At 46.4% G+C, this 24,257-nt stretch overlaps 7 protein-coding genes and 1 non-coding gene across 8 annotated transcripts; 3 read left to right on the top strand and 5 right to left on the bottom strand.

Annotated features, from left to right (window-relative positions):
• Nucleotides 1-1,144: 1,144 nt before the first annotated feature.
• Nucleotides 1,145-1,661, bottom strand: EDB82DRAFT_531065 (uncharacterized protein; the record flags this gene model as incomplete). Its single annotated transcript, XM_025725885.1, has 3 exons — nt 1,145-1,159; nt 1,212-1,540; nt 1,595-1,661. 3 exons carry the CDS (start codon nt 1,659-1,661, stop codon nt 1,145-1,147), a joined length of 411 nt encoding a protein of 136 aa, XP_025594440.1.
• Nucleotides 1,662-2,214: 553 nt separating this feature from the next.
• Nucleotides 2,215-2,332, bottom strand: EDB82DRAFT_t270. Its single transcript has one exon. It is a non-coding gene; the product is annotated as a tRNA-Met (tRNA).
• A 311-nt stretch (nt 2,333-2,643) lies between these two features.
• Nucleotides 2,644-3,180, bottom strand: EDB82DRAFT_580825 (uncharacterized protein; the record flags this gene model as incomplete). The annotated part of the gene is made up of 1 exon (XM_025725884.2): nt 2,644-3,180. One exon carries the CDS (start codon nt 3,178-3,180, stop codon nt 2,644-2,646), a length of 537 nt encoding a protein of 178 aa, XP_025594439.2.
• Nucleotides 3,181-4,062: 882 nt separating this feature from the next.
• Nucleotides 4,063-6,531, top strand: EDB82DRAFT_548885 (Six-hairpin glycosidase-like protein; the record flags this gene model as incomplete). Its single annotated transcript, XM_065609531.1, has 2 exons — nt 4,063-5,593; nt 5,639-6,531. 2 exons carry the CDS (start codon nt 4,063-4,065, stop codon nt 6,529-6,531), a joined length of 2,424 nt encoding a protein of 807 aa, XP_065463625.1.
• Nucleotides 6,532-6,585: 54 nt separating this feature from the next.
• Nucleotides 6,586-12,924, bottom strand: EDB82DRAFT_469371 (ankyrin repeat-containing domain protein). The gene is made up of 2 exons (XM_025725882.2): nt 10,482-12,924; nt 6,586-10,422 (listed from the first exon to the last, which is right to left on the bottom strand). Exons 1-2 carry the CDS (start codon nt 12,913-12,915, stop codon nt 6,611-6,613), a joined length of 6,246 nt encoding a protein of 2,081 aa, XP_025594437.1. The 5' UTR covers nt 12,916-12,924; the 3' UTR covers nt 6,586-6,610.
• Nucleotides 12,925-13,372: 448 nt separating this feature from the next.
• Nucleotides 13,373-16,802, top strand: EDB82DRAFT_518428 (heterokaryon incompatibility protein-domain-containing protein). The gene is made up of 2 exons (XM_025725881.2): nt 13,373-14,904; nt 14,959-16,802. Exons 1-2 carry the CDS (start codon nt 13,515-13,517, stop codon nt 16,656-16,658), a joined length of 3,090 nt encoding a protein of 1,029 aa, XP_025594436.1. The 5' UTR covers nt 13,373-13,514; the 3' UTR covers nt 16,659-16,802.
• Nucleotides 16,803-17,156: 354 nt separating this feature from the next.
• On the bottom strand, nt 17,157-21,465 carry EDB82DRAFT_518425 (uncharacterized protein). Its single transcript, XM_025725880.2, has 7 exons — nt 21,039-21,465; nt 20,792-20,984; nt 20,476-20,736; nt 20,234-20,410; nt 20,154-20,178; nt 19,513-20,106; nt 17,157-19,453 (listed from the first exon to the last, which is right to left on the bottom strand). Exons 1-7 carry the CDS (start codon nt 21,396-21,398, stop codon nt 17,299-17,301), a joined length of 3,765 nt encoding a protein of 1,254 aa, XP_025594435.1. The 5' UTR covers nt 21,399-21,465; the 3' UTR covers nt 17,157-17,298.
• Nucleotides 21,466-22,186: 721 nt separating this feature from the next.
• On the top strand, nt 22,187-24,246 carry EDB82DRAFT_518421 (cytochrome P450). Its single transcript, XM_025725879.2, has 3 exons — nt 22,187-23,692; nt 23,751-23,885; nt 23,935-24,246. The coding sequence occupies exons 1-3, from the start codon at nt 22,475-22,477 to the stop codon at nt 24,118-24,120; spliced, it is 1,539 nt and encodes a 512-aa protein (XP_025594434.1). The 5' UTR covers nt 22,187-22,474; the 3' UTR covers nt 24,121-24,246.
• The last annotated feature ends 11 nt before the right edge of the window (nt 24,247-24,257 follow it).

Genomic DNA, 24,257 nt, shown 5'->3' with positions numbered 1-24,257 from the left:
AACCAATGACTGCTCTTCTCGAGTCACAAAGGACGGTCAGAACATCCAATCAGACGAATCTGCTGACAAAATCATTCCAGAATCTCACCGACATCGGTCAGCTTAGAAACCGAGACATGTAAAAATGCTTGCGGGGCGCGCCCTTGGGCAAGCCACCCAATTGAGTCATCAACAGGTTGGACTAAATTGGTCAGCCGAAGCTCGTCTAAACAGACCCAAAAGGGTAATTGTATACGGTGGGATGAATAATGTCAATCAACTTGTCAACCAACTTGTCAACTTGTCAAGTGTAGGGCTGAGTGTGACCGACATGTTGACTGATTGATGGGCGTAAATGACTATATCTTGGGCGCATGATAATTGATATAAAAGGGAATCGACGTTCGTGTTAGAAGTAATTTTTATCACTCAAGCAATACAAGCAAGCAAACAAAACAACTACGCAAAGCTTTTAAACACTCGATTATAAAAAAAGACAAAAACCAATCTTTGTGAATCTATCGCTTACACCAGCTACACCCAACCGACACCAAACAAAACAAACAATCTATACTACTACCTTACCACTTCAACCCAACATCACAATGGAGTCCACCAAGAACAACGCTCAGAAGGTCTGGTCTGCTATCGTCAAGCACGCCAAGGAACACCACCGATCTGTCAACGCTGCTGTCAACGTCTACTACCCTGCCCCAAGCGCACTTTCTCCTTGTACTGCTACAGCAAAGACTGTGTACTCGACCTCATCGAGTGCACGATCATCCTATGAGAAGAACTAGGACACTGTTCTCGGGTTTCGATCTTATGGTGGAAAATTAATTCGAAAGGCATTGATGAAGATGCATGACGGGTCATTGGAGTTTGGGATTTTATAATGAGAACTACGATGCGATAATTGAGCGAATCGTCTGTTTTGTTCAGATGGCAATCGGGGAGATGCTTAGTATTTGTTGCCATAGATGATACCTTTCAAACTTATAATATTATAAAACTTGCAACAACATGACACGGTCGGCATTCGTGGAGGTAGATCTGTGATAAAATATCGTGAACAATATTTGACTCTTCTTATGTTGAATAAAATCGCTGTCCATGTAGATACTTGAAGAAACCCTGCCAGCTCCTGACTTCAATGCCCAGTGACTTATTCAGTGTTAGCCTGTCGTCAGGTATTAGCATTTTTCTGCACCCCAGTGTTCATAATTACCCACACATTTAAAAGACCTGAATCGATCAGTCGCAGATGTCTCAAGTAACTCTCGGTTGTTGATACAAGTGTTGGATCCCCTAATAGTAGGGTTTCCATCACAATCATCCCGAGCGTAGAAAAAACATTCAGTGTTCTCATGTGCGTACATGGCGATAGCTGTGAACAAGCCCTTGCAACCCTTGTTGCTGGCACCACCGTTGACGTAGTGGCCACAGCTGACGCCGGGCATACTCCAGCCGAAAGTGTAACAGTTACCCTGGTTGCCCTCGAGAATCTGGTATTCTGTCTCGCCGTTGGGGTCACAATTCTCAACGTTGCTGTAGGCAGTTACTGAGAGGATTAGCATGAAGATTCTAATCATTGCTGATGATGGTATTGTCTTACAGTGCCATGCTGAGACGTTGGAAACTGTCGCGAGGACAGCGATAGAGGTGGCAATAGAGAAACGCATGATGGTAAGTTGTTGCCGGTGATGGAAAAAGGTTTGAAGCTTGAAAGTTGTTGAATCGAAAATCCAGATTCTACTGATCAATTATTTACTTTTATATCGCATTATCATCATACTTAACGGATCCAATTTTCATTTCGACAACGAAGTTCCTATCTTCCTTCTCAGGGTGTTTCTGCAACGGCACCGCCTCGAAGGATTTGGGTTGTGCTTGCTGGAGTGCGATCCTGAGATCCTTTCGTGGAGAAAGTTGATCCACTATTGCCCTGACATCAAGTTATCACCCTGGAAAGTTGAGATTAATCGCTGATCAATTCTTCTTCTATTAATACTCGAATTGTTTCAACTGGCAAGGTCAAGCTTCTGAGCTGGCGACTAAACGCGAAGTCTTCAATCGCAATCTCGCTTACTGACAAGGAGGGTTGTTGACTACGGTATTGAATCAATATTGATAGCATGGCATCAGCGGTTCTATAGTACAACAACAAAATAAGTTACGGTCATCTATCAATGTTACAAGGCAAAAAGAGAATTAAATGAACTTGACAAAAGTAAATGTCGGTGGAGAGGCTCGAACTCTCGACCTTTGGATTACCCTGGTGTTTAACCAAGTCATACTTGACGAATTAATCGCGATATGAGACCAACGCTCTAACCAACTGAGCCACACCGACACTAGTGACTGGAATGGATCCAATTTCTTAGTGACGGCAAGCTCAAAGTTAGTATCTAAGAAGGATGCCGTAAAAATCCTAGTATTTACATCGTCTAGTAATATAAGCTATGTAATACAGTATCACATTTCCAAAAAAAAAAAACCATAGTATAAATATAATTCTCATTCAAAAGTATATAGCTGAAAAACTAAGGTTTCCACCGAGGTGAGAGACAGATAGTGAAAAGAATAACAAGGCAGCCTGCAACATGCAAACTCCCACTTCCTACACTTATACCCATTGTCGCGACTCTCAACACTCATACTGACTTAGCCTCGGCAGACGGCAGTACCAGAGCGGGCCTTGCCAATGATCTCGACGCTACCCTCCCAACGGAAGTAGCTAGCCTCATATCGCTTGCACACGGCATCCATCTGGCCAAGAGCGTAGTTAATGTCTTGAACGTCGATATTGCCGGCGCTGTTGGGAGCATTGATACAGTAATAGACGTAGACTCCTCGGGCGTTGTAACCGAAGTAGCTCGGGGTCCCCTGACTGGACCAGTCTTGGCCGGTACCAGCCCAATTCTTCAGCGAGGTGACGGCCTCGTCAACACCGCTGTGGTCAAGCTCATAGCCCCAGCAATCCGTGAACCGCTTCTCAATAGATCGCTTTGCAGGAGCAGGAGCAGGAGCTTTGAAGTCGAAAGACTGCCCAGTCTCCAGGTTTGTCACCGTGGAGGAACCGTCAGCGTTGTTGACACCTTTGTAAGGACCGTCGGGGAGGTCCTTGAAGGCTTGAGGAGAGCTAGGAGCTGCAGCAGCGAAGCCAGCAAGGGCCATGATGGAGAGGAGTTTGAAATGCATGATGGTGGTTGAATAGACTTCTTCTTGAGCTTTTGTTTATGTTTGTGGCTTTTGTAGGAGATGAATGTGAGGGAACTGATGAGTGAAGATGCATTGAGACGGAAGAGAGCACAACGTCACCTTTTTATAGTCGTCTTCCGTTCATGGGACTTGACCAAAGGGACGCCAAAACACACAGCTGCCATAGATACCTTGACTGTGGAGACGAACATGAGACAAACGGGTTTAGGAGTCTACAGCTTGACGTAGATTATACGAATGCTACAGTGGTTGAGGTGAGGCCGGAACAAAAAGTCACGATTTGTTGTTTTTCCAGACCTATAGATTACTAACCTTGTACCGCGCCACTTTCTGCATTGTGCAGTCACCAAATCACATTCTCTTTTGCCTTGTCAAAGCAGAGCATGAAAAGTAGCAGTACATGGTGAAATTGCATAGTCCCAGTTTAGTCTTCTACTAAATTTCTTACGCCTCCAAGCTACATGGAAGAAATATATATTTCTATCCTATCAATAAGAACGTGCGAGGTTAAATGAGACGGTTAAATACTAAAGAGGCATTGTACAGGGCCAATCTCGACGCAAAACCTCGTATAGTCACCGTTGTAGGCAGGAGTATAATAAAAAGGCAAGAAAGTAAGCGCTGTGTCGTATTTTGCTACATTCGATAATCTCTATCTTATCTAACCGGCAAAGTGGAACTTCATGCAACTGTATCTTCTCGGAAGTTCACATTTTTCAATGCTAGATAAAGTTAGACTAACGGCGCAGTTGCGAACTCTCTTTGGAATACGAAAACCAATTGATTCAAAGCAGAGGGAAGATTTCATAGACTCCCTATTCACACATTATCAGTCCCCCAATGTTAGTCATGCTGTTCGTTATGCGTTCCCTTCCTCTTCTACTTTTCGCATCCATGTCGTCTGCGGCAGCGACCAGATTTCTTAACTCTGATGTCCTTCTAAAGGACTTGGAGGACCAGAACTGGTTCAAGGAAAATATTCCTATGCTTGAAGTCCCTGATAAAGCAATACAAGAGGTCTACTACTACCGCTGGCAGACCTACAAGGAGCATCTTGTCTACACTGGAGCTCAGTATGGTTACATGGCTAGCGAGTTCCTAAGCCCTGTCAGCTATGGAGCGCCCTATGGCGGCATTGTAGCTGCCGCAGGACACCACATCACGGAAGGGCGATGGCTACGCCACACCAAATACGGGCAGGATGTTGCCAATTATTGGCTCTCGGGTCCCGGGCAGTTCCCTAAGCCGATGAAGGAGGATGTCAACAAAGATACCTCTGACTGGGCCCACGAGTACAGCTTCTGGGCCGCTAGCGCATTATGGAAGCATTACCTCGTTACGGGTGACCGCGAGTTTATCGTTGGCCAACTCGAGAACCTTGTCAAACAATATCGAGGTTGGGACAGTCACTACGATGAGTCTCTGGGCTTGTACTGGCAGGTTCCCGTTTGGGATGCTACAGAGTATACGGCTGCTTCATACGAGTCCAGTGATCCGTATCATGGAGGAGCTGGCTTTCGACCCACGATTAATGCTTATCAGTATGGTGATGCGTGGGTGATATCGCAAATTTCTGCTCTACGGGGTGACACAAAGTTGGAGGATGAATACCGAAAACGTTCTGAGAGTCTCCGAACCTCCCTACAAAAGCTTCTTTGGGATGGCAACGACGAATTCTACAAGCATCGTGCTCGTGACAACAACCCTTCTGGCAAATTGCTGAGCACCAGAGAAATCATGGGGTATCTTCCCTGGACGTTCAACATGCCCAGTGACGACACTGGGCTCGTTGCATTTTCCCAGCTCAAAGATTCACAGGGATTCTCGGCCAAGTATGGTCCAACAACAATTGAGCGACGAAGCAAGTGGTTCATGCATGAAGCGGAGAATTGCTGTCGCTGGGATGGTCCATCGTGGCCGTTTGCTACCGCACAAACTCTGACCGCAGTTGAGAATGTTCTGAACGACTATCCTGCACAGAGATACGTTACTTCCTCTGATTATTTTGACATGATTCAATGGTACGCCAAGACACAGTACAGAAATGGCAAACCCTATGTTGCCGAGGCACACCATCCTGACACAGATGAATGGATCTATGATGGCGAGAACCACAGCGAAGACTACAATCACTCTACGTTCATCGACAATGTCCTAGCCGGTCTTATAGGTCTCCGAGCACAGCCTGACGATACGATCATCGTCAATCCCCTGGCTCCTGTATCCTGGGATCACTTTGCCGTTGAGAACGTAGCTTATCACGGTCATTCCATCACGATTCTTTGGGATAAAACCGGTTCATACTACAACCGAGGCAAAGGTTTGCAGGTTTTCGTTGATGGGGAGCTTTCTAATAGGCGCGACACGATCGGATCTCTCAAGGTTCACGTCGGTGCTTAACTACAGCCTACCGCTGCTTTTTCCGTCAATATCGCAGCCAACAGTCAGAGATTCCCTCAGCTCACCACTGCTTTCGCTTCGTATACCTCACCTTATGATCACCCTATGAGAGCTATCGATGGCATCGTATGGCGAACTGGAATCCCACAGAACAGTCGCTGGACTTCATACAAGAGTCCGAATCCATCAGACTACTTCGGAGTTGATCTACGCAGAGCTCAACTCGTGTGCAATGTTCGACTATTCTTTTATGACGATGGCGACGGTGTGCGCCTTCCATCAGCGTATGACCTTCAGTATAAGAGAGGTAATACTTGGGTGACTATCCCTGGACAGGTTCGCGGTCCAATGCCAACTACCTCAAATGTTGAAACTGAGATAGCCTTCCCTGGCATATCAACTTCTCAAATTCGCGTTGTTGCGCCTAATGCTGGATCAGGTGTCGGCTGGGGACTGTCAGAGCTTCAAATTTGGACACAGGCCATTTTCCACATCCGCAACGAGAACAGCGGCAAGCTCATGGGCGTGGAGAATAAATCTACCGCCAATAGAGCCAAAATACAACAGTCCGAAAGTAGCGACTCCCGGGATCTGCTTTGGGAGTTTCTTCCAAGCGCTGGTGGATGGTGGAAGCTTAAAAACTTGAACAGCGGGCTCCTGCTAGCCGTTGAAGGAGCATCAACAGCTAACAGCGCAAAACTCCAACAATTCGAGGACAATGGCACTGAGGATCATTTATGGAGGGTTGAGTCAAAGGGAGATGGTCTTTTCTTGATGTGGAATAAAAATAGCCGCAAGGTTGTTGGCGTTGACCGCATGCTGACAGCCGATGGTGCCCATGTCGTTCAGTATGAGAATAGTGGCACTAAAGATCATCTATGGAGTCTATCGCCAGCTTCTGTGGAAGACTGTTCTAACGTATCATTATGATTATGACCCCTCATTGTTAGTGGGAGCTACGGCCATGTTTCCAAACAAGATTTTAACAAAACAGAAGCACTTGTATTAGTTAACTAACGTTAAACAAAGCTAGAATGTTCTCTGCTTTGTTTGCAGCTGCAAAATCTAGAGCCGTCCTATGCATAACATTCTCTGCTGAAGCATCTAGTCCCTTCCCCATCAAGAACTGGAACCTTTGCTTCCTTATTTGAAGCATCCATTCCCTTTTGTTTGAATCAAACATCTGTCCACCGTTCGCTGCCACAACATGTAATAGGGACTGCCAGTCGTTATCAACAGAGGTCCAATCTACACCAAATTCATCCAATAATGCCAAAATATTCGGCTCTTGTTCCACATTGGTCTTGTGTTCGAGAGCCTCACTCCAGTCCATACGAGCGCGGTGACTTTTGAATGTTTCGCGCCAGTCGTTGTCGTGTTGAAAGACAACTCGTATATTACCTTGGCGAAAGTAGGAAAATACCGGTGTCTCACCCGCCTTATTGCGGGCGTTAATATCTGCACCCCTTGACAAGAACAAGTTTACCAATTTCTTAGTGGATTCATCCAAAACCGTGTTGTTGTCACTCACGGTCACATTCCAGTCTTGTTCTAAGAGAAGATGAAGAGGAGTGTCTCCGTGCATATTTTTAGCGCAAACATCTGCTCCTTTAGACATGAATAACTCGATCGTTTCCTCAGAATCCTGTACTTGTCCCCAGGACTTCCGTCGTAGGATCGCGGAGTGAAGTGGAGTATTACCGAGCGCATCAAATTGATGCAAAAGCTCTGGACCTAGAGTAACCAAATACTTGAGGAAATCCCATTGGGCTTGGTGTTCATTAGTCTCACCAATGCTTTTCGGTGACAAATGTAAAATGTTGCTGCCATGTTTGTCCTGCGCATATATATTGGAGCCTCTGTCAATAAGAAGTTGTGCTGCTTTGAGATCGCCCGCTTTATAAGCGCCTTGAAGTATTGTGACACCATCTCCGTCCCTGAGATCTAAGTCTAATAGTGGGTGTTGAACGATATCAACGGTATAGCAGTTCCTCTTAAAATAGGTTCGAGGTCGAGGCATCACACATCCCATGTCGGGACTTTTCGTTTCGAGACTTCGGTGCGCTATAGTTGTTTTCGGATAGCGACTGTTTGGATCTGCACCGTACTCAAAAAGAAGCTCCATCATACGTTCAGAAACTGCGTCGTGATTTCCGAAGCCCATGCTCTTGATCAATAGATCGAGAGGATACAGTTCCGTGTCATCCCTTGGATCTACCATCTCGCAGGTCCCGCCTAGTACGCTTCGGCTTGCTTTCACGTCACCCACATTTCGAGCATTTGGATCTGCGCCACCGGCCAACATCATCTCCAACATGTTCACATCCTTGGCGAGGATAGCAGCAGACAGCGCGGCCGGGCCAACGTCTGCTCCATGACTAAGAAGCAGTTTGAAGAGTGGCTCGTCGCCCACAGCTCGCGCAAGGCAGGACTTGCCTTCATTGTCAACACTCGAGGGATCCGCACCTGCTTGCAAAAGCATTTCGGTGGCTTGAAATCTGAAGGAATGTTGGTCTTTTTCCTCTAGAATGGCGTTCAAAGGTGTGAGCCCCTTCCAATCCCGAACCTCTAAATCTATCGATTGTTCAAGTATATGTGGAAGAGCCTGCGCCGTTTGCCACCAGATGTTATCACTAGTTTTGACGATAGCATGAAGAGCACTTATACAGCCTGGTCTTGAAAACATGTCCGGTTTTGCTCCTTTATTGGCAAGCACCTTGATGGCGGGCAGATTTGGCGGTTCCGACTGGCAAGCAGAAACCAGCAGCGATTCGATTCCCTCACGGGATTCCCTCCTTGATCCATTCTTAGTAGAATGGCTGGATTCCTCCAAGTCTGAAACGAGGTCTGATGTAAGCAAAGAGTCGAGAAGGTTTGCGTGACCAGAGTGAACAAGCTCGAGAGAAACTTTATATATCTCACTAATCTTAGGCTTGGGCGAGTAGTCTTCGATGTAAGAAGGGATGGCGTGGTATAGTCTCTCTTTGATCATGAATTTTATCTGGTCATAGAACTTGCTCGCTGGCTCGTAGGGCTTTGCAACGCTTTCGACGTTTGCGACGCTTACCAGGAGTGATGCCCTTCTTTCCAAGCATGGTTGCACCTCAGCCATGCACGATAATGGTGCTTCTATACCTAAAGACTTCCTTACTCGTAAGAGAGACTCGACTGTGTAATCATGTTTTCGGTCCGCGGCTATGACGATAGCGCGGTCAATCTCTCGCCAGCTCGCCGGAGCCGTGCTTTCCATGAGAAGATCAAGAATTTCCTCGATTCGATCGTCATGTTGAGAGCCGCTACTGGCATATTTATGTAAATGCCAGCGTTTCTCCATTCTGGGCTGTGTTTTATCACTAAAGTGCACGGCATCAAATGCAGAATTGCACCTTTCCACCCAGTCCTCGGACTCCAGTTGAAAATCAACGCAGCCCTGTATAGCCGACCCCTCATATGGCTCCAGGTCAATCACCGCGCCGGCTTTAATGAGAAGCTCCACTGACTGGTAGTGACCCGAGACACAAGCGTAGTATAGCGGATTCCGACCTCGTTTGTCTTTCGCGTTGACTATTTCGAGAACCTTTCCCGTGCTCATCCTTGCCCTACACCAATCAAGAAGAAGACCTATTGTGTTGCTTTGGCGGAATCGAGCGGCGAGATGAAACACGTTTAGTCCCTCGTGGGTGTCCTGGGTAATGTTTGCCCCAGCGTCAAGGAACATTCTCGTGAGATTTGTGGAGAAAGTCGAAACGAGATGAAGCGGCAATACTCCACCATTATCTGCCCTGTTGATATCCTCGTGGCCTTGCTCTAGCATGTAGTCAAACAAGGTAGTTCCGAATTTTGTCCTTGGATGTATTCTGTCCCCAAGACAGCGCCGGTAGTGCTCACAGGAAAGGTGCAATGGAAGCCTTCCATAGTTGTTCGGTTTCCGTACATCTACACCCAAGACCGTAAGTTTGCGAAATAGGTTTACTGACTGCGTTGTAGAATCAAAACGAGGAACCAGAACATGCCAGATTGTGTTTCCTTCATTGTCAGTCTGTTTCGGATCAACACCTTGCCCAACCAGGAATTCCAGAATCTGGTCACTGCCGCAGTAGTGTCTCATTGCAGCATGCAGCAGTGTTTGGCCTTGCCCGTCAATAACGTCAAACCGTGCCCCGGCTTTTGCCATTGTTGTCAAGAAGCCATCCACTTTGTACCGAACACGTGTCGCGATTTCTCGATTTCCCATGACACGAAAGAGAAACGTACTCCCGTCCTTGTCCACTGTGTTTATATCAATGTCAGTCAGCTCAAGCATAACCTCTACATTGGCCATTCCGCTCCAGACTCTGGACAATTTATTGAACTCAATCTTGTACATTGCTGTTTGTCCTTCGTTGTTGCGGATATTCGCATCTACACCACTCTGAACCAAACGTTCCAACAGAAGTCTTTCGCTAGGTCTATCCATCTCACCCCTGCTGGCTAGATGATGCAAGATGCTATCGCCATTATCGTCGGTCATATTGGGATCGGCACCTAAATGCAGAAGTCTGAGGGCCTTTTCCGGTGCTGTCTTCGCATTCGGTCGATCATGACGATCGTCGTCAAAGAAAGTGCTGAGTAGAACGGTTTCCCCTTTGAGATTCCTAGTGTTGATATCTGTCTTGGTCAGGAGCACCTCTATCACATCAATGCTGTATGCGACATGAAGCGGCGTTGATCCGTTCTCGTTCATGGCGAGGGGATTCGCCCCGGCCTCAAGAAGGAGTCTAGTGATACAAGGGGTCCTAGCGAGGTGTAACGGTGTTACTTTGTGACAATCAGCTTGATTCACTGTTGTTTGGTTAGCTTTCTCTTTCACTGAAAATGAATATTGTAAAAACACTACCCACCATCAGCACCAGCAGTGAGAACTAGTTCAAAACACTCTTTGATTCTTTTGACTGGAATCTCTCCATCGGTTTTGTCAAGATACCGGTACGGTGCAGCCAAGGCGTGGAACAAACCACGTCCCTCTCCTTCAACAGCAGAAAAACGTCTGTGAGTCTGACTGTTGTATTTGTCTTGAAGTACGGTAGGGTCTGCACCAGCTTCAAGAAGTACCGAAATAGCTTTTGGATCAAGTTCTGTACAGGCTTTGAACAGCGGCGTCTGGCCTTCCGTACGGCAGTTGATATCCACGAGCCCGAGATCCAGTATCATATGCAGGACCTCGGCCTTCTGAGACCCGTTGATGACCCAGCCTAAAGCTTGTTGGGCCAGTACCTTAGACTTAATGTATGGCAGGAACAACTTAGATATTGTTTCATCACCACCAGCGAATGCCTTTTTGATCGGAGGGTATGGAACTTGTTGATTAGGCCAAGAAGATTCCATATCCTTCCCTTTATCCTTCCAAGGATCCGCCCCAACTTCCAGAAGGTGTTCAATTATGGCAGGACATATGCAAACCTTTGGTTTGGTGCCTCCAAGTGCCACATGGAGTGGTGTTTCGCCTCGTCTGTTGTGGTGATTCGTATTGGCTCCCTTCGTGATGAGTCGACTAACAATGTTCAGATTCCCCTTCCTTATGGCCATGTGCAACGGGGACTCAATTCCTCGAACTCCGGGGTACTTCGCTGCATCTCCGTTGTTTTGACTCAGGAAATACTTGACAAAGCTGGTCAAATCCAAATGAATGGCAAAAAGCAATGCTTCCGCTTCCGTTGCGATATCATGGCATCTTAATAATTCATCCAAGTCTCTTTCACCGCCTTCCTTGACATTATTGCCCAACATAACGAGCCTTTTCGGATAACTTGATGTCATCAACAGTGAAGCAATACCGCTGTTCGCTTCATATTGCGAGAAGCCCTCAGACGACGACTTCTTGGCGTGAACGTGCCAATTATTTGCTGCGTACATCAAGAATGACGGTAATTGGTATTCTTTGTGACGAAGGTTAAACCAGACATACTTGCCATCAACATTCAAAGTGTCCAAAGAGCCTGCTCGAAGATAAGACAAACAAGTCAGTGCAATGAGGTTGTGCATAGGACCTGGTTCAAATAGCGGGATTTCTTTTTCAGACGATGATCGAGTCAGTCCAAAAAGATACTCCGTCAGGGAATGATGGACAACTCGAACAGTCTCGTCTGGAAGAATTTCTAGCAAAGGCCCGCAAGACGTCCGTATGAGGCTTTTCAAGATCCCAGTGTCTTCACCCATCTGTGGTCTGGTGACTTTGACACAGTCGGCTATCTCGAGAAGACGTAGAGGTCTGGTGGCATGCGTGACAAGTTGTAAAACAAAAAGACAGAGTCCCTCAGGCAGATCCGTACGTCCCATGTGCTCTTGTAGAAGATTTCTGTACATCGCAGATAGATCGATAGGTGCATCGCCGAGAGCTTTTGTCACCGTCTCTACTGTCATGGTTTCCAGTTCAGATATAGCGTCCATAGCGAACTTGGCGTAGAGAAACAGGCCATTGGCCTTCCTGGGCAGTTCACGTATAATGGCATCGCGAATTTCCGGGGCGAGAGACATGTGATCCATTCGATGATGGAGATACTTGACAATATCCGGTTCCACTTTGTCCTTACCAAGACGAATGTCCAGAAGTCTTAAATTTCTCACGATCTTCTCAATCGTCGCGATGGGACGGCTTGTAATAATGAGTTTTACTCTGTCCGGGTGTATGTTACCCAGCTGATCAAGTACTTGCAAGAAGTGCTCCATGAACGCGTGGTCCATTTCATCGAGGGCATCTACCACGCAATAGGCCTTGGGAATAGTTTTCAAGGCAAGCTGAAGAAGGTGCCATAGCTCTGTCATTGAGAGGTTGTCCACCGAGCCTATGTTGATGTCTCCAGATGTCAAATTCTTCAACGCAAGTTGTAGTGGTGGGTTAAATGGCAAGATTTGAGCAATCCAGTCACGAAGGGCCGCTTCGGGACGATGATTGGACTGGATGGTATAACGGGAGAAGAAGTATAGTACAGGGTACTCTTCTGAAATCAGATGATCGATAAGCTTCGCTGCGAGGACAGATTTGCCCGTGCCGGGCACTCCTCGAATCCACAAAATTCCATGACTATTGCCGCGGTGCCACTGTTCGAAGATGGATGATTCAATAAGCCATTGGCTGGTGCCCTTTAGATGTGAGGTAGCGTGCTTCTTGAGTTCGCTTCCATCACCTGCATACTTGGTAGGACTGAGCCATTTGAGGAGACGCTTCAAGGTAGTCTCGTCCTGGGGAAGGATGTTAGCCTCGTTGTAGTCGGCGATGTGCAATTTGTCAACTACAACAACGTCATCTAGGGGCGCATCTAGTTCGTTGAGTAGCATATTTGGGTTTTTCGGTGTTGATGACACTGGGAATAATGTTGAGACATGGTCACATATTTCAACGCTACTGTGCCGCAAAGGACTGGGGGCCTAATTAGGCAATAGCCGGTGTCCCACGTAAGCAGGAGGCTTGGTTATTCACCTCAAGATACCTACCCACAGACCATATCTCATAGAACTGTAACAGGAATAAATAGAATATATCAAGATGAGGCTTGGAAGAGTAAAAAGGTAGTCCTACTAACTGAAAAGAACTAGATGAATAGAGAAAATATACAGTAGTAAGGGCAATATCAGCAAAAGCAAGCCACAGCCTGATTTCCGATGACACAGCCACGATCCACTATTCTTCCATTTACCATTGGTCAATACGTTCATCGTGAGACAAGGCAGATTCAGTAGATCGTGCCTCATGCCTCGCCCCCAGCCTGATCTCCCTATATACTCATCGGATAGTCCAGTTCTTATTCTCACTGAGACACTCAGAGCCTTCCCTCTATTACTATTACGCCCGTTACCGTTCTATTCACCCTCATCAATAGTTGCTTTGATTTGCCAGTCCTGTTCGAAATAACAGACTACCAAAGCATCACGACAACATGCGCGGCTCACGGAAAAGAAATAATGCAAATTCAACAACTCCCAAAGCCAAACAACGACGGCGTACCAAACCAAGTACCACCCAATTCAAATTCCAGAAATGGAAGCCAGGTGGATCTGCTTCGTATCCAGACGAAGACGCCCCGGCGTTCAATCTCGAATCAGTGTCCCTAGCCTTATCTCAAGGTTGGGATCCCAGTACATCTTGGACAGAAGATGAGCTTGTCTTTCCGCCCCCCAATTTTGGCTGCGTGGCACCCATGTGTACTGACCCCTGGTCACATTTTAATACACCAATTCACCGTGCTCTCTTTGAGAGACAGTTCGACGTGGCTCAAATCTTGCTAGATCATGGCGCAGATATTGACCAGCTGAACGCTTCTGGCCGCACCGTACTCCACGAAGCTATTGACCAAGGAATCAACACGCTTACTCAGGGATGGACCGATAGAGTCCCATGGATCATCGAACGCGGTGCCAACCTGGACAAGAAGACCGAGGACAGGGCCGTTGTTGTTGCTAAACAATCGTATAGTGGCGAACCACACCAATATCACAGATGCGGCGGTATCTCCCTATTAAGGATGGCCACCATTGAAAGGGACGTGGCCAAGGTGCAACATCTTGTTGCAGCTGGTGCCAATGTTAATATGCCACTTGACGAAGACGGATATTGGTCCCCTCTTGATGTTGCGTTTCTAAGCCGCCGGTTCGACATGGTCGAGATTCTTGAGAACGCTGGCGCATCTTTTTCGACAGAAATGGAGAACAGCACATTTGGCGCCAATGACACCGCAAAAACCAAGACAAGCAATTTGTACCTTGGAGAAGCCAAGACCTTACTTTCTTTCTGTCTGTCCAACAAGATTTTGCCTTTACCTACAGCCGAACAAAGTGACAGCATCACTCTTTCTAGTTGCCGAGATGTTTTTCGCTCGATTGTCGAGACAGATGAATTTAGGACAGCCTGGAGCCAGCAAGGTAGCTGCGATGCTCATTCACGGTATCAGGCTTCTTTGTCCATATTCTTTCGGATTCTCTCAGAAAAAGCGCGGGCAAGAAACCCTTTAGAAATACCAAAATCTTATTGCGTGCTTTGTAACGATGTCATTACCAAACTGAACTTATCAACATCTTCTGATCTTCGACATGCACCTACTTTGCAGGAATTGGAGAGAACGTCTCATGATGGCTGTCCATTTTGTGGCCTGCTGCTCGATGCGCTCGACGCGAGCACCTCTACTGAGGGTAATAAGGGAAACACCTCTCCAGGTACTGATTCTGAAGATACTACCATCATTTTACGCGTCTACAAAACATTTAGCGAATCACGTCTGCAGGTACGGCAAGGTGATAGAGTTTCAAGCCTAAAGATCAGCCTCCTAGAAGGTGAGATGCCAAATTATGATGTATGTTTGTATTCAAGCTAACAACGTAAAACAGAGGAGTTTCTCAACTACTCCCCCGACAACAGCGAGGATCAAGTTGATGGGACTGGATCTCTCCGAGCCCTGTCATTAAGTAAAACCTGGTTGAAGCGTTGCAGAGAGTCACATATCGACTGTCGACGATTGCACGATTTGACAGACCCTATTCTACCAACTCGCGTTCTGGACGTGACCGGCGGCACATTACACAACCCAGAGATCAAGCTCATCGAAACGAGCAGAGTGAAAAGGGGGACATACTGCGCCCTATCATACTGCTGGGGGAAGTCACGTTGCATCACAACAACGAAGGCCAACTTAGCCAACCATAAACATGTCATTCCTTTAACAACGCTTCCCAAGACAATCAGGGATGCCGTGCTGGCAACCCGAGGCCTCGAAATAGACTACCTTTGGGTGGACAGCCTTTGCATTGTGCAGGACGACACTGATGACTGGGCATTCGAGGCAGCAAGGATGGGTGATGTTTACGCAAATGCTATGCTTACAATATCCACCTTGTCCGGAACCGACTGTGACGACGGACTTTTCACGCCGCATTCTCTCAGACAGCAATACGTTCTGCCATTTCCTATACCCCCTACGGAGGGGCTTGCTCCGGACGCGCGATGGTTGGTGCCCGCAATACAGCCACCTGTGAAAGAAACCCGTTATGGAGTGCTTGAGCTACCCCTTCGAGGACCTATTCACTCCAGAGGCTGGACTTTCCAGGAGCAGATGCTCAGCACTCGAATCCTATGGTTCAATCATGGCCACGTTCAGTGGGAATGCCTGTCAAAATTTGCTGTAGATTCGTCTCCGGATTCCATGGGCCACTATGAACATCCTGGAAGAGACTCTGATGAGCCGTATCGCTCTCGTCGAATGAAAGAGCATCTACAGAGACCCTTCAAAGTCAACGTCACTCTTTCTCAATCTGAGCAACAAGACCATGGGACCGAGAAAGGAAAGTCCTGGGCAGAGGAAGACCGACTCGCTGCTTATGCGGAATGGGAGACTCTGGTAGCCGATTACACGACAAGAAATCTCACGAAAGAGTCGGACCGTATTCCTGCAATCCTTGGTCTAGCAAATGTAATGGGGCCGATGTTTCAATGTGATTTCTTTATGGGCATTTGGAAAGGTGAACATTTCCTCCGCAGTCTCCTATGGCGAGTTCAAACTGTGTCAACATGCGCTTCCCTGCAGTCCAGCAACTCGTACCCATCTTGGACATGGGCATCGAAGCCTGGGTGCGCAATCGGATATTCTATGGCTAACAAAGGTGGAGGCCGCGCAAGTTCGTGGCCTACTTCGCTTGTTGCAATAGATGATACCCACGTATGGAACGGCATAAAAGGTTCTATCACTCTCAAGGGCCCCCTGGGTAAGATCACGCCGGATCAAAAGACACGTCTCAGTGAAAGCTTCGGCTTTTATGTTATAAAGCAGATATCTATGGACCGTGATCCAAAGGACAGTCTACCACCAGAGCTTTCTGTCTGGTTTATTGATATTGTCAAGTTTGAGCACGGTGCTGAACAAGTGGGATATGGGTATCCCATGTGGCCTGAAGGCCAACCCAGTTCTGTCGTCAAGTTGCTTCTTGAAGCTGTTGACTGTGAGGAACCCCCGCGGGTATTTAGGAGAATCGGAATTGCTCATATCGAATCGGAAGAGCAGGATGTTGTGTTGCGCGAGATTAAAATCGTCTGAGATGCCGTTGATATTAACATTGGTAACGCACTAAAAACCCTAGGTGGCTCGCCGCTCTGCTATATTTATCTATAGTACAACACAGACAGTTGACTTACGTGAAGCTTCTAAGTAACAATCTTGGTTTTCAGGCTCCCTTTGAGACATTGATACCTTCTATCGAATCATTCTGCCTGCAGTGGAAGATCCAACTTGATATTGACCAGCCCAGCGACAAAGGATTCTAGTGACATAAGTTGAGAATGAAGTGAATATTGAGGGGTAAAGGTAATCAACTGACTCCCAAACTATAGAGACGCTAGACTTTACCGCCGCCTTACATACTTATCATAAACCTAAAGCTGAGAGGTGGACACGCAGTTGTTCGCACGAATGATTGCCAAACTAGCATCTGAAGATCTAGTATTTTCCAAAATAAGCGAAAGATACTGGCTAACTATAGATTTCTGATCTACTGCGTTTTGCCAATGTCAACGTGAGCATAATGAAAACTAATTTGAACGTATGTCACATAAACATTTGCTAACTATTCGTTATCATCTACGATCAAAGTCTCAACAACGTCGATATGTCCAGCTATTATAGGTTTATTACAATGAGTTTCCGATATGAAAATCAACCGGCACAATCAGTCCTCCGGTTACGAATAATCCAGGTAACTGACTAAACTACCCTCTGTTCCGAGACGCTTGAGAAGGTCAATGTATTCACTTTCGCAATCCTCGACCGCTTTGACTCCTGAGCGTGATGATTCCCTGGCTTGTTCACGATGAGGTTGACAAAGAGTCAGTCGCCAGTTCGAGATACTGACACTATGATCCTCCTTCACTTTGCACCGACGACAAGTCAAAATCGCAAACAATATACCCGCGCGTTGATTCGAGATGGTATTCGCCAACAACCGTGGTAGCTTATCTGCCAAAGTTTTTGCCAGTATCCAATTTGTAGCTTTTAGTGCTTGCTCAAAGCTGACGCAAACACTTTCCTCAGGGAAACGTGCCAGGCGATTTGCGGACTGCAGGTAAAATATTACTGATGCCTCAGCCACAAACTCCATGATTTGTCGTTTTGTTTTTTCCCTTATTGTCTGCTCTGCGATGTCAAAGATGCAAACGTTGAATGTTATTCGATCTGTTTCAGAAAGAGTTAGGTTCTGAACAATTTTCGATAAATGCTTTCCCATCTCGTCGTTTGTTTTTCGATATGCCCACCGTAGTCCATTTGTTAGTAAGTCTCGCAGTTCATCAAGTCCAAACCCTATTTCTTGCGCATGTGCTACAACGTCCTCACGGTCAAGTATGTCAAGAAGTAGCTGATGTGGTTTGTGAGAATCATAACCTGGCTTGAGACATTCTGCCTTCTCGGCCTGGCAATCAAGTATGCTCTTTCCAGAGATGGTCCTGGCCCTCAACAGATCGAGCTCTGTGAGGTTGAACTCTTGGCTAAGCATCTCTAGCCCTTCTTTTGTAAGGCTACCCCAAAACGCCCCGGAGAATATTTGGAGTAAGGGATGTGAACTCCTTCTGTACCCATCAACAAGAACGAAACGTAGATCTTCATAGATACCACTTTTTTTGAAATAAGTCGAACATTCACAAGACGTTCCAGGGCTTCTAACAAGAGCCGGCCATTCCGGGATACCATCAGCTATGTATTGTGTTATACAGTTGATGACATAATCATGACCAGCATGTTTCTGGGCCTCTGCAACGCAGTTTCTAGGGCATTCAAGATGTCCTTCTTCTACCAAGAACGAAAGCCATGGTACAGTCAGCTCATCGTCCGTAACGTTTTGTTGTTCAATAATTGCAGTAGCTTGACATAGCAAGTCGTGGCTTCCGATGGTATTTGCATAGATGACAGCGTAGAATGGCGAAGCCTGACGGTCGAAGTCGAATTCATAAAGACTTATCACCTCTTTGGCCGTGGAAGAACGCCACTTCTTGTCCATCCAAGGCATTTTGTGGGCAAGAAGGCTGCCTTCTACCATACCTACAAGAAGTGGAAAACATTGCGATTCCGAAGTCAAGAATCGAATATGACTCTGCCAGTATGTGTCCGCGTACTGAAGGAATGGGAAATGGGACGTCAATGGGTATTCGACGTCTATCACCGCCTGGGTGTTAGAGAATCGAGACGAATGGGCCATTTCTCTCAATTGAATAGCACCGTCCATTAGCTTGCCAGCCCTTGCCCCAACGCCGCTTGTGGCGACTTCCTTCATGGCTTGCCGGGCAATTGCTGTCATGGGGAAATTGATTGTTGGTGGTTGGAATGGATCATTAGAACTTCCGTGTCTGGCACGCTGGAGTGCCGTGGAAGGACTTTTAAGATTCAGATAAGTCAGACAAACTTGGCCGACATGATGATCTGACTGTTGGTAGTCGATGTGAAATTCTTTCCATAGTCCAGAATCCATTTGGGATAAATAGTTAAGAATTGAATGATGGCTGAAACGAACAGTATCGTCTTCTTCTTCAATACGCACAAGATTCTCACACCACTGAGTGAGTCTTTCGATGCCATTGATCTGAGATTGGGGGTCAATCACTTTGGCCCCAATTTTTATCGACAGTGCTTCCCGCAATTGGTCAATCTTCAATGGTTCGCGCACGACTGCTGTCCAGCGAAAAATAGCTTTGGCAATTTCTGCATTATTGTGGCGGGATATTCGTTCAAGTGCCCGATCAAGGGTAACATTAAGCTCAGAAGGTAATGTTTCGAGTGCTTGTGCAATGTCCGCATCACTTTTTCGACTGCAAATGTCCTCAATAGAAAGAAACACCCATAGGAACCTATAATATGTATGATAAGAAAAAGATGCAAGTAAACCAAGGAAAGAGTAGAACCATACATTCCCTGTTCTTTTATTGAAATTGACTGGAGAATCTCTTCAGCAAGGTCGATGTCGCCGAGGACGAGTTCGCCCTTCGAGAGCTTGGCGCGGAGTATATCTTCAGCATATGTCAATATGTCTTGACTAGTTTTCGTTGACCCTGTTACAACATGTAACGGTGAGGGAAACCACTTTCTGATGTCGTGATTGAGCGTCTCCCTGCAGGATAGCAGTAATTTGACTTTTCCAGATGTGTCTTTGTGTGCGACAAGATCTGATAAGAACTCAAACAGCCCCCGTCGCTCCTCTGCGTTACACTCGTCGATGCCGTCCAGGACTATGAACCACTTTTCGATCAGTCCTATCGAACGTTGAAATAGTTTCTTCAATGATTCACGGGAATAGCATTGGTCTCTCGCCAACTCTAAGTCATTGTATAAATTCTCTCTTTCAATGATCTTGGTTAGGGAGGGGCGTGAGACGAGTTGAGAGACCAGTGACCGGAGTATAGTATCACAGTCGAGACTCGCAAAGTCATCGAAGCGGGAGAAGAAGAAAGAGACGACTTCGGATTCACTTTGCTTGTCATTGATAAATTCTATGACGCGAGATCTGAGGAGTTAGTACGATTGGCGTGATGGCAAGTGCCCAGAACTCACGATAGGATGGTTTTTCCAGATCCAACTAAAATCCATGTCGGTTAGATAACCTCTTGATCAGTTCAACACACTGAACTCACTCTTGCCTGTGATGTGCAAAACAGGTGCATCTTTCAGAGCATACCAGTCTTTGAACTCCTGTGTCTCAAAAATCCAAAACGCAGTCTGTAAATGGCGTTTGTTCCGAGCACTGTTCAGATTTGTGATGTATCGATTATAATTGCTCAATCCATCGAGAGATTGCCGTTGCTTTCGTCCTGCAACATACCGTTAGCCACCAAGATTGAGAGACACGGTGGTCAGAGCCGGGATTATAACATACCAGTGGATGCTTTCCTGAAGTCTTTCCTGACTTTACTCAACTGCTTCCAGTTCTTAGACAGGCTTGAAACTACCAGGCTTCGATTTTCAGACGCCTCTTCTCGTTCCCTTTTTTGCACCTTCTGCTCATGACGGTCGGTCTTTGCTTTTACAAGTTCAATGTCACGCTGGACATCTTCTGCCTTCTCTTTGACGGCATCAATGTACGGCCGCATCTCTGATTGGAACGAGCTTGTTAAAGCCTTCGCAATTTGAGACATTTCTATAAAGATGTCAGATCGGCCTCGAAATTGCAAAACACTCTTGAGTACACGTACTTGGTCGGTGTGCCAAGGCAACAATCTTCTCGCAGGACGTGATGATAGCTGTATTGAATCGACATATCGAGTCTCGTAGTTCAGTAGAGGTTTTGAACAATGTTTGATATTCGGAGAATCTGGAATAGAGGCCACTAAAGCCATGCAGAAGTTCCACGAAAGACTCAAAATATGAGAGGAAATTACTAAGTATCTAGACAACAGTTCATTAGCATCTATCCAATTAGTTAGATATCTAATATGTTACCAGAAAGGTCAATCTGACAGACCCCCAAATCAAAGCTGCCAGTTCTGGGTTTGAAGACACGAAAGCATCTATTGCTGGAAAAAATTGCTGGATCGTTTGAAGAAACGACGACAGCCTCGTCGCAACACTCTTGCCTCTCCGCGTTGGATCAGAGCGGTCAAGCTCAGCTGTGAAGACGATGACGCCCTGAATATCATGCGGGGTTGTTTTCAGGCTCTGCAGCCTGATTCTCTCATCGTCCTGAAGCCGGGCCTGGAACTGGGCAACTGCCGTTTCAAGCTCTACCACAGCATCTGTCTTGGACCTCCCAGTAACTCTATTGAGAATAGAGTGCGGAACAAGGGATTGAGATTGCTCCATGGCTGATTCAAAGCCATTAGATTGCCCAACAATCTGTCTACGGGTAATGCTGACAAGGCTGAGTGATTATTGCCAGGATTGTAAATTGTCATCTGAAATCGGCCAACGACATTGCTGTGAGTGAGACCCGCACCATGTGAGCACGTGACCTTCATAAATTATTCTTGAAGCTGAAACGGAATTGTAATCAGCTTAACCAGCTTCTATACATGTGTAGAGTTGTTAATAGATGAAACTTAATTACCGTCTTATGTAGTGGGTAACGACTTGAAAGCATAATCATATTATTGCTCTTTCAAGATATACGTCGATGTCAGTTACTTAGGTCTTGCTGTTTGGGCAATAATGAGTGTGATCATTTGATGTCTGTAGTCCGTCAGATCGTTCAGTCGCGGTGTGTTCAGGCAAATATCTAGCTACGTATATAAGCTATGAAAATAAATTGTCTAGCACATACGACCAAAGGTAGTGGAAAATACGGGATCCCGTCCGCTCTCCCATAGTCAAGCCACTAACCGGCGGATTAGTAGTTGGGTCGGTGACGACCAGCGAATCCCCGCTGTTGTATGTTTTTTGACTTCTTTGATTTTTACTAAGGTACTGTTATCTTTGATCTCGCGATCCTAGAATAAAGCATCTAATAATAATGTCTTTTTGATACGTCGCATGAAAGAGCTGCAATACTCTCTTGCCTCTCTACTATACTATCAGTAGTGAAATATATATATAAGGCTTAGTCTTTAACGGGAAAGGTACAGTTATGTCAGCGGAACTTCGGTAGGATAACTTATCTACCGACCGATCACTCGGCCCCACCGGAACTTTACCATGCCGATAATCCTGGACTTTCGCTCTTGAGAGACTGAGTTAAGGGCATATCTGAACTGCCGTCTCCACACGAATCTCATCTGTCAAGATATTTCAGGAAGGGATTAACAAACACAATTACTTTACTATTCACGATGCCCCGGCAATTATTGCTCCTATTCCAGTACACTCGTGTCTTATCGTTTTATGTATAAATACCTCCTGAAATCAATGTCAATTAATAACTTATATCTTACATCAAAGCCAACATGCCAGCCCTCACTTTCCTCCTACCACTAGCTTTGTTGGCTCTGGCCGCCACCTACAAGGCGGCCATAACTATTTACAACGCCTTCTTTTCCCCTCTCAAGAACATCCCAGGCCCTACCGTTGCACGTTTCACTGATCTATGGTACATCAACCGAGTTCGCAAAGGCCATTTCGAACGCGACAACATCTCACTTCATCGCCGACACGGCCCTATCGTCCGTTATGGTCCCAACAGATACAGCTTCGATCACCCTGAGGCCGCTCAAATTATCTACGGAGTTGGGAAGTCGGACAAGTTTGCCAAATCTTCCTTCTACAGAGCTTTCGGCACACCGATACGTGATCAGCCGAACATGTTTTCCCACCAGAACATCAAAGAGCACTCTCAGATGCGTCGGCTCTATCAGAGCACACACGCCATGTCGGCCCTCGTCTCGTACGAGGACTCTGTCGACGAGTGTTCAGATCTGTTTGATCAGCGACTCCGAGAGATGACTGGAGGTCCAGTGTCTGCAAATGTCCAACCACATGTTGACCTTGGTAGATGGCTCCAATGTTATGCCTTTGATGTCATCGGTATGATAACGTACTCGAAAAGATTGGGGTTCCTCGATCAGGGCGTTGACATAGCTGGGATCATGGAGTCTTTGGAAGAGTTTCTTGCTTATTCCAGCATTATCGGTGTTTATTCTTGGCTTCATCCTTTCCTATTCCATCTGCGCAACTTCCTCGCCGGAAACACAGGCACCGGAATCCAATACGTGGTCAAGTATACCGAGAAGCTCATGAGAGAGCATCAGGCCAAGCCCAAGAATCTGGACCTAGAAGACGAAGATAATCAGCGCATGGACTTCTTATCGAAGTATGTTGCTCGGCATCGCAAAGACCCATTGACGTACAATGACTGGTATGTTCTGAGTGGATGTGTGTCTAACATGACGGCTGGATCCGATACAACTGCTATCAGCCTCTCAGCCATCATGTATTTTCTCATGACCAATCCCAAAGTCGCAGACAAACTTCGTGAAGAAGTGGCAGATCATCAATCACGAGCAGTACATCCTCGCCACTTCAGCTTCAAGGAGACACAAGAGATGCAATATCTACAAGCTGTCATCAAGGAAGCTTTGAGGTTGCATCCTGCTGTTGGTCAGCCGTTAGAACGGGTTATCCCCGCAGGTGGTGCTACTATTGCTGGACAGTTTTTCCCAGAAGGGGTAAGTCATAGACAAATGTCTAATACGTGTGACCGGCTGAGCTAATACTTGCGATTAGACAATTGTTGGGGTCAACTGCTGGGTAGAGCACCACAGCTCAGTCTTCGGCCCTGATCCGGAGGTATTCCGACCCGAGCGCTGGCTGGACACCGATAAAGTTAGACTGGATACGTTGAACCGCCACTGGATGCCAGTAAGTACTATTTTACATGGATAGAATTCAAGTTGCTGATTGCGTCTAGTTTGGCATGGGTGCAAGAACATGCATTGGGCGACACATCTCCATGTTGGAGATTTCAAAACTCATACCTCGCCTCATTCGCGACTTTGACTTTACGTTTCCCAAAGAGATTCAGAATTTCGAGACCAACAATAGATGGTTTGTTAAGCCTCAGGGTTTTAAAGTACAAATCCAAGCTCGGAACTAGGTTGTTGTTCGAGGGACCTGAGTTTCTTTATATAACTCTAGACCCTATTGCGTTTTATCTAGTGATCTCACAAGTGATACATTCTCTTAACAAAGCTTTAAATAACAACGATCTGCTCGATCCTACCCTAACTATCG

This window comes from Fusarium venenatum (genome assembly GCF_020744135.1).
Source record: "Fusarium venenatum strain MPI-CAGE-CH-0201 chromosome Unknown EDB82scaffold_4, whole genome shotgun sequence".
Lineage (NCBI taxonomy): Eukaryota > Fungi > Ascomycota > Sordariomycetes > Hypocreales > Nectriaceae > Fusarium > Fusarium venenatum.
This window is presented reverse-complemented; position numbering and strand designations above follow the sequence as displayed.